The sequence below is a fragment of the Pipra filicauda genome, unplaced genomic scaffold (assembly GCF_003945595.2).
Source record: "Pipra filicauda isolate LSUMZ 115617 unplaced genomic scaffold, ASM394559v2 scaffold80_size11013439_pilon, whole genome shotgun sequence".
NCBI lineage: Eukaryota > Metazoa > Chordata > Aves > Passeriformes > Pipridae > Pipra > Pipra filicauda.
Window position 1 is genome coordinate 683,240 of NW_024104987.1, and position 8,903 is coordinate 692,142.

The 8,903-nt window shown below is 59.1% G+C and overlaps 2 protein-coding genes across 2 annotated transcripts in view; one reads left to right on the forward strand and one right to left on the reverse strand.

Annotated features, from left to right (window-relative positions):
• Window positions 1-8,316, reverse strand: part of RBFOX3 (RNA binding fox-1 homolog 3) — a 142,192-nt gene extending 133,876 nt beyond the window's left edge. The window contains exon 1 of the mRNA XM_039390251.1: window positions 8,088-8,316. The gene's annotated coding sequence lies outside the window, so the exon portion shown is untranslated. The remainder of the gene's footprint in view (window positions 1-8,087) is intronic.
• Window positions 1-8,423, forward strand: part of ENPP7 (ectonucleotide pyrophosphatase/phosphodiesterase 7) — a 115,441-nt gene extending 107,018 nt beyond the window's left edge. Inside the window, exons 4-10 of the mRNA XM_039390276.1 lie at window positions 493-638; window positions 1,398-2,018; window positions 2,605-2,845; window positions 2,945-3,341; window positions 5,220-5,308; window positions 7,873-8,107; window positions 8,303-8,423. Coding sequence (XP_039246210.1) covers window positions 493-638; window positions 1,398-2,018; window positions 2,605-2,845; window positions 2,945-3,341; window positions 5,220-5,308; window positions 7,873-8,107; window positions 8,303-8,423 — 1,850 coding nt within the window. The remainder of the gene's footprint in view (window positions 1-492; window positions 639-1,397; window positions 2,019-2,604; window positions 2,846-2,944; window positions 3,342-5,219; window positions 5,309-7,872; window positions 8,108-8,302) is intronic.
• The last annotated feature ends 480 nt before the right edge of the window (window positions 8,424-8,903 follow it).

Sequence of the window (8,903 nt, forward strand, 5' to 3'; positions counted from 1 at the left end):
GCTGATAGGCAAAGGCAGGGAGGCAGCGTCAACACGAGGGAGGACGGGGACATCACGCAGAGGGGACTGCGCAGTCCTTGGCACCAGTATAAAAAAATTGCACAAAATATAAGAGTCAAAGTGCAAATCTCTCCTCTCTGATGGGAACTTCTCCTGCTCACTGACCGCGTGGGTTTAGGTAAACACGGGATAACAGAACCTGCCCGTGCTGAGAGGGCAGGAGAAAATGCAGGTGGCACCGGTGCCTGGCTTGGTCCAGGTGAGACCCACCAGATACCAACCCATGCACATGGGAGGTGGCATTCCCTCAGCATCTCCTTCCCTGCCCCAGGACCCCACTTTGTATGAGGCGGTGGGAGGAAGGGGCAAAGGGAGAGGTGGGAGGGGGAGGCCGAAGGTCCCCACTGACCCAAGGCAACCCATCACCCAGCACAGGGGCGAGGCCTGCCCAGCACAGCCTGGCTCACCCCCTGCCCCTCGTCTGTCCCACAGGGCGATACCTGGAGAACCACGGGGTGGTCCACAACATGTGGTTCAACACCACCACGGGTGTGAAGCTGCCCTACTACACCACACAAGGCATAAGCAGCTGGTGGGACAACGGCAGCCTGCCCATCTGGATCACTGCCCAGAGACAGGCAAGTGAGGCACCTCCTCACACACACCGACCCTGCACAGACCCACTCCACCTGCCATCCTGCAGGAAAAGCTACAGGCAAGCCATTATCCCTGGTGGTTGTGAGTTCCCAGCCTCCCTGAGAATGTCAGGCTAATTAGACCAGCAAAAAACGGAAATCTCCAGACACTGGCAGGAATAATTATGATCGTTCTATTAAAAATAGCAAAAAATAATAGATGCATTTCATCTTTATTAAGACATTAATGAAACAGGTTATACTGTTCCTGTTTAAAGAAGCCTCAGCCCCAGTTCCTCAGGGAACATCCTGAGTCCAGGGGTTCCATACACCTCAGGGCACACCCAGGGCAGGTGGGTGGCAGCCCTGGGGGCCAGTCCCCTCTTCCCTGGGGCCTGCAGCAAACCCAGCAGGCTTTGAATCTGGCTTTAAGACAGGATCTGAGACCTGGCCCAAGACATATACCTTTTGCCCGTATTTACCTGCCAAAATGCCTCCTCTGATTTCAACAAAACACAACTTAATGTCTTGATGATCAAGAACCAGAGAGCCCATGCAAGCTGTAAATGGGTCACTGATTCCAAAGTTCTAACTGGTGTTACTAACACAGTGAGAAAACCAGTGTGACAGGGCAGTGTTTTCAGTTAATCACTTTTAATTGGCAATGAGCAAAAAAATCTCATTAGGAGGTAGCTGCACTGACAGATGGAGGGACACTGCCAAGCAAGTTCAGGGGAGTTTATGGAGTGTCTCCACTCACAGGGTTTGAAGACAGGCTCTATCTACTTCCCTGGAGGAAAAGCAAAATACCAAGGGGAAGAAGTGAACAAGAAGTTGGTGGAGCCTGCCATATTCAGCTACAGCAACGAAACCAACTGGAGGCAGAACATTGACACGGTCATGGAATGGTTCACAGTGGACAACCTCGACTTCATCGCACTCTACTTCGGAGAGCCAGACTCCTCAGGACACAAGTTTGGCCCTGAATCCACAGAGAGGAAAAACATGATCGAGCAGGTGGACAGAACTGTCGGTTACTTGAGGCAGCGTATCCGGGAAAGTGACCTGGAGTCAAACCTCAACCTCATCATCACGTCTGACCACGGCATGGACACCGTCATAAAGACCAACGAGATTCTTATCCGGACCATAAACAACTTCACATTCCAAGACATCGACTTTGAACTCTTAGATTACGGACCAAATGGACTCCTGGTGCCAAAGGAGGGGAGATTAGAGTATGTGTACTCAGTCCTGAAAAACGCCCACCCGAACCTGCACGTGTACAAGAAAGAAGAGTTTCCAAAGAAATTCCACTATGCCAACCACCCTCGGATCACCCCACTCGTGTTGTACAGCGATCCAGGATATGTGATCCATGGGGTAAGGTGTATGCGCAGCCATATTCTACTGTCCTTTGGGATGAGCCTCTCTCCTCCTCTTCCTCTCACAGCACCCCAGCACTCACCCAGCTTTAGGCCTTTGTGCTGATTGGTCTCCCTAAAAACAGATTGAAATTCAAGCTCTTTGTGTAAAGATCTTCTCTGCTGTTGAGAAGATAAAATGTCCAGAAGCCTTGGGGTAGGACTTGCATGAATGCAAATCTCTGTGTCAGGATCCTCTCCTAGCCTGGCATGAAGGGAAGGTCCAGTGTTAAGGCCAGCAGGCAGCTTCCCATTGGAAGCTCCTTAGTACAACAAAATTTGGGTGTGCTGATGTTTAGGGAGGCAACTTGCAGGATGTAATTGCTTGAGAGGGGTGTCTGAGGGCACCTCCAGCTGCTGCAGAGTATAACACTAATAGATCAGCTTCCAAAACCAAAAGGAACCAATCAGACCATCAAACCCTGCAGGAGCAGAACGGTGTGTGCGAGGCAGGAGACACGGGGGCACCCAGCAGTGCTGCTGCCCCTGGGGCCGTGCTGGGGGTGGAGGGGTTGGGGTGCTCACATCCTCACTCTCCCCTCCAGAGGATCAAGGTCCAGTTCAATAAAGGGGAACATGGTTTCGACAACGAGGACATGAACATGAAAACCATCTTCCGTGCCGTGGGACCGGCCTTTAAGAAGGGGCTGGTGGTGGAGCCCTTCGAGAGCGTCAACGTCTACGCCCTCCTCTGCGAGCTGCTGGGCATCACCCCTGAGCCCCACGACGGCTCCCTGGAGGTCACCAAGCCCATGCTGCGAGGGTCGGAGGACACTGGGAGCGAAGGTGGGCACCGGGAATAGCAGCAGGCACCAGGAGTGTCAGTGGGCACCAGGAACAGCAACAGACACCGGGAGTGGCAATGGGCAGCGGGGGTGGTGGCAGGCACTGGGAGCATCAGTGAGCACCGGGAGCGGGCACTGGGAGCAGCGGCAGGCACCGGGAGCTCACACCGGGAGCGGGACTGGGCACCGAGCACCGGGAGCGGGACTGGGAGCTCACACCGGGAGCGGGACTGGGCACCGGGCACCGGGAGCGGGACTGGGAGCTCACCCCGGAGCGACACCGGGCACCGGGCACCGGGAGCGGGACTGGGAGCTCACACCGGGAGCGGCACCGGGCACCGGGAGCGGCTCCGGGAGCGGCTCCGCCGGGATTCCCGCGGGAACAGCGACACCTGGCGGTCGCCGCCGCTCCCGCCGCCGCCCGGCGGCTCCGGGCACCGGCCCGTGCCCCTCCCTCCCTCCGCCGCCCCCTCCGCCGCTGGGGCCCCCCGGGCTCGGTAACCGGGCAGGGGTCACCGTGTCCCCGGTACCGGGACGGGGATGCTGCCCCCGGGGCAGGGCTGGCACTGACCCCCCTCTCGGCCCTGCAGGTTCGGGTGCTCCTCTCCCTCCTGCCAAGAACCTGCCGCTGATGCTGGGACTTGCTCTCGTTCTGGGATGCTGGGGAGGAGTTTTCTAACCCCCATCAGGTAACTGACCCCAAGGCCCCCTGGAAGGACTCCTACTCGGGCAGACGCGGGGTCTCCCCGGGCACTGTGTGTCTGTGGAACTGCTGGCCACAGTGCTGGGCTGGCCATGGCACCAGCCCGGCTCTAGTCAAGGCAGCCACCTGGCCTGGGAGCCTCAGAGGCATCCCAAAGTCAATCAGCGCTTCCAGCCTCTGCTCCAAGAGCCCTGGTCACCCTCAGCATTGTCCTACCTGTCTTTCTGTCCCTTATGGCTGTGGACAAAAATGGGAAATGCCACCTATGCACTCCTGAGCTCCAAACCCACAGCCAGGATGGGCCTGCTCGCACTGCACCATGGCAGCACTCCTGAGACCTGCCCCATCTGCAGCTGAGTTACCTCTTGGGAGCTCTGGGAGGGATGGTGATGTACCCTGGAGAGACAGGGAATGTGGCCGTGCCAGGGCCAGGACCCCCCCCAGCTCACAGCAAACTCCCAGCCCTGCAACTGCCAAACCCCAGAGCCGTGCAGAGCCTGTTCAGTTGTGCCAGATTCACGGGACCCAGCAGGGCTGAGGCAAAAGGCCTTCATACAAATCCAAACTTCCCTCTGCAGGAAGCAGCCCAGGATCCCTCAGCCAGGCTGCGGCTTAGGGGACAGCATGACACCCCCATCCCACAGGCCCAGTTCTGGCCCTTCCAGCAGGGCATTCCAGCAGCCCCAGACCCACCCCAGATGCTGCGGTGCCTTTCCCCAACCCTGTGCCTCATCTCAGGGGCTCGATAAACATCTGTTGCCATAGAGACTCACTCACTGTATCAGCTTTACCCAACGAGATGAAACAAGAGCCGCACCCTCAGAAAAACAGGAAGAAAATGTTTGGCTTGAAGCCGTGCTGGGGTGGGGGTCAGGGCGGCAGCAACAGCGGGAGGCTCTGAAAGGGGAGCGTGGCCAGTGCTGTGCACACCGTTGACGTTGATATTAATGACAACAGTGCACAGAAACCTTCCCAGCTTTCCTGCTGGTGACCTTGGGACTTTCTGTGCAGGTCAGCACATCCATGCCCATTTTACAGGAGGAGGCAGCCAGCTCCATTGGGAAGTTAGTATCCTGGAGATCCCAGCAGAGTCTGCAGAGCTCAGAATCCAGTGGTGCCAGGCTCCATATGCCCCCATGCCAGTAGTCCTCAGGGTGCTCCAGTGGGTGTGGAGTAGGATCACAGACTCGTGGAATGGTTTGGGTTGGAATGGACCTTAAAGCTCATCTCATTTTAAGTCCCCTTTCCACTACACCAGGCTGCTTCAAGCCCCATCCAACCCGGCCTTGGACACTTTTAGGGATGGGGCAGCCACAGCTTCTCTGGGCAACCTGTGCCGGGGCCTCACCACCCTCCCAGGAGAGAATTTCCTCCTAACTGCGGTGAGGAAGGGACTGTCCTGGAGGTACGCTGAACCCTGCCATACCCCTGCAGGAAGGTTTCCATTGCTCCTGAAATCACAGGGTTTGCCATGGGACACACCTCGGTGTGGCTGTTTTCACGTGGAGTGGCAGGACATAAAACACTGGACACAGTACTTGGTCTTGATGCATTTCCAGCACGGAGCATCGTTCGATCTCTGTGCCTCTGAGACCCGGCCCTGCTCCTCCGTCCCCCCTGCCTCTCTCCCGGTGCCTTGCCGATGTCCGGGTGTCCCGGTGTCCCGGTGCAGTACCGGCAGCCGGCGGCCGGGGGCTTCCGAGCTGCGCTCACAGCCCGGCATTCCCGGGATCCCGGCACTGGCGGTGGGAGCTTCTCACGGTAAACCCCCCGCTCAGAGCATCTCCCAAAACCCGTGGTGCCCGCAGTCACCAGCCGCTCGCCCAGCGCCGCCCGCTGCCCCGGGGCCATCAATCCCCCGGAGAGGGACCCGCTCCTTGGTCCTGCGGGACAAAGCCTGGGAACCATCTCCGGCAGCCGCCGAGCCCGGGGCGCTCCCCAACACCCACCACAACGCACAGGGATGCTCCAAGTGATGCCCTGGAGATCCATGTCACACACTGCAATCTCCTGGTCCCCTCCTCCCCCCGACAAAATGCTCCAGGATGAGGAATGCTCCAATGTCCCAGGCCAGATGGGTGCAAGGAGGTTTAACCCCACGGACGCACTGAGCTGTGACAGCCCAAACTGGCTGCTGCCCCTCTGCTCTGCAGCCCAGAAGCCACCTCTAGCCCAGCCTCTCCCCAGGAAAATCCAAACCCGTCAAATTTTGCATGTCCTTTGAGTCTTTGCCAACCTTTCCCACTGCTCCTCACACCTTGTGCACTGGTACCGTGGGACATTTCCACCAAACATTTCCCAATGACAAAGCTCAAAGTCCAGCCTGGCCTTGTCCGGACACAGCCACTGCCTGATCCCCACATCTCTCCCCGCCCTTCCATTCCCACATAATTCATTCCCCATTGCCCCCCTCTCCGGGCTGGGGGTCACACGGCAGGGAGAGCCCTGCTGTGTATTGCATCCCAATTTGCCATGCATTTCCACACCATTTGCTTCCCTTTCTTTTTCCTGCACTGGGAAGCTGCTCACTGCCCAGGGGTCCCAAGTGCTTCAGGATGGGAAGATAACAACAAACATATTTATTTATGGAACACAGTGTGCGGGGACACTGCTGCCTCCCAAAATGCCCGGTCTGGGGGTGGCACGTGCCCCTATGATTCCCACATGTGACCAGGGACCACCTCATCCTGGAAGCCGCTCAGCTCCTTACCCAGCTGTGGTACTCAAATGATATGCAGATCTCTGTGCTTTAATTGGCCAATGCCTTGGGAAAACAGCCACCATTTGCCCACAACAAACATGGCCACCGTGGCCCAGTCCAGGGAGCAGCACAGCCCTTCTCCCTTCAACAGGCAAAGGGGACTTGGCTCCCCGTCCCTTCCTCTGACAGCAAACCCCAGCCCTCACTACCTAAATAACGCAGGAAGCACAGCATTCCTGGGATGTCTGGCATACTTGGGAAAAGCTACAAAATCATGTTCCACCAGATTAGTTCAGGGGTCTGACTCTCATTTTTAAGATGCCAAAGGTTTTCTTGGTGGTTAGTGAGTTTTTTGGCCCCTCTGTCACTTTGCTTGGTGGGAACACGAGGCCAAGCTATTCAGTGTGTGTTCCTGGGTTTCTCTGGGAAGGTGACGCCTCTCTCAGGGATCAGAAACACTGAACTCAGCCTAAAGGCACTTGCAGGTGGAGCCGCAACTTCGGCAGCAGCTGGGGGAGCATCTCCTCACGCCCCAGTCAGCCCCCCAAGCAGTGCAGCTCCTGTGGTAGCTCCAGCCAGTGATGCCCAGGGAAGCTCCGTCACTGGGATGGTCCCCTCTGGCTGACCGAGTGACCCACTCTGCCAGGGGTATAAAGCAAGGAGCCCACAGTAGCCCAGGGTTGCCCAGGACCAGTTCCCAGTAAACCCCTGGGGACAGAAAGGAGATTTCCAGCCCAGGAAACAGCACAGCCCTTTTCACCCTCAGCTCCCCATCAGTGCAGAGACAGGAACTAGACATGTGTGGTGTGGGGGCTACACAGAATTAGACACTGTGCAGGGCTGGCCATGAGGGACCAGGGACAAAGCTGTGAGCACAGCCCCCCAAACACTGATCACGTGGTCCACAAAGACTCCTAAATACCAAGGACTGCTCCCACTTCCGACTTCCAGCCCCTCACCAGCTCAGCGAGCAGCAGACGGAGCACCTCTGCTCACGCCAGCCTTCCCTTCCTCACCCTGGGAGGGGAGAGAACAGCAACCCTACCCCTGTGTCCTCATGGGGAGCACAGGGACTCCAGCACAGAGGGACAGCTGGGAGGGGAGCCCACCCAGCATCACCTGAACTGGGGTTCATTCCCAACAGTGTTCATTTCTCAGAGCCAAATCCCCGCAGCCAGGAGGGCCCCACATGCTCCTCATCCCTTGAGCAGCGCCCACGCCGCCGTGATGCCAGAATGTCCGTGCACAGCTCAGGCACACAAGGATGGGAGGTCACACAGGGCTTTTTCCTAAAATCTAAGAGGTGCCGCACACAAAGAGCCGAGCTGGTGGAAGGTAAATGCACTCAAAAGAAAGAAAAAGTGCGTTGCTGTGTTACAATTCTGTGTCACCCTCGGCTAAAACAATGCTCCTACAGCTCTCCTGGTCAGTGAACGGCCACGGTAATTGTCAAAGAAAACAACGAAAGGTGATAGTGCTCGACCCAGGACAACCCCCGGCATCGACCCAGCACCCCAGGCACACCGCATCCTGCAGCCCCCGGGTCACCTCCACTCCCTAATGAAGCGGCTGGTTTCCCCTTCCCTCATGCGGGGGGTCCACTGTGGTGACATTCCCCCCGCAGCGGGGACAGCCCAGCACGCCCGCTGCAGCTCTAAACGCTTTTCTAAACCCAGCATCGCTAAATCCAGCACCACTAAACCCGGCATCGCTAAGCCCGGCATCGCTAAGCCCGGCATCGCTAAGCCCGGCATCGATGCTAAACCCGGCATCGCTAAACCCGGCATCGCTAAACCCGGCATCGCTAAACCCGGCATCGCTAAACCCGGCATCGCTTACCGGAGACGGCAGTGCCCGGGGTGCGGACGAGGCCCCGCGCAGGACACCCCATGGCCCGTCCGGCTCCTGCTCAGTCCCTGCACGCCGCGGGCACCCAGGCGCCGGGGCGAGGGCAATTCATATCCCTGCGGCTCCCGCACGGTTAACGGCAGGCTCCGGGCCCGCGGAGGAGAACTCCCTGAGGTGCTGACTCATCTTCTTCCATGCCTGTAAAGCACCATATTTCATCCTTCCACGCCCACAGCGCACAACCGCCGTGCAGCAGCTCCTCACGCCGCCCCGCACGCCCCGGTGCGCGCGGTGCCGGCGCGGTCGGTGCTGCCGCACCCCCGGTAGCGCGGCTCGGGAGGGACCGTGGGCCGGGCGGGACCGGGCTGCGAGCCGGCGCCGCGCGAGGGTCATTAACACAACCGCCCCCACCCAGGGAAAGCCTTTATTCTATTATAATCAACTCCGGCAGAACGAAAACGTGTCGGCGCTGCTGCCGCCTGCTCCGGCCCGGCGGGGACCGGTGGGGGCTGCCCCGGCCCCGGGATGCTTTGTCCCCAGGAGGGACCCCGGCTGCCCGGGCGGGGGACTCGGAGCCCGTGTCCGCGCAGGATGGACCCCTCGTGGGGTCGGACCGGAGGGACACCCCCGTGGGCCGGGCCGGGGGACCCCCCCCCGCGCTGCCCGGGGGAACAAAGCCCCGGGCCGGGCTGCCCCATTGTCCCCGCTCCGGCCGGGCAGCGGCCGCCCCGCGCGGGAGGAAGAGGAGGGGTCGCCCGCAGACAATGCCTCCCCCCACCCCCCACGCCGGATCGCCCCGCCCCCCGC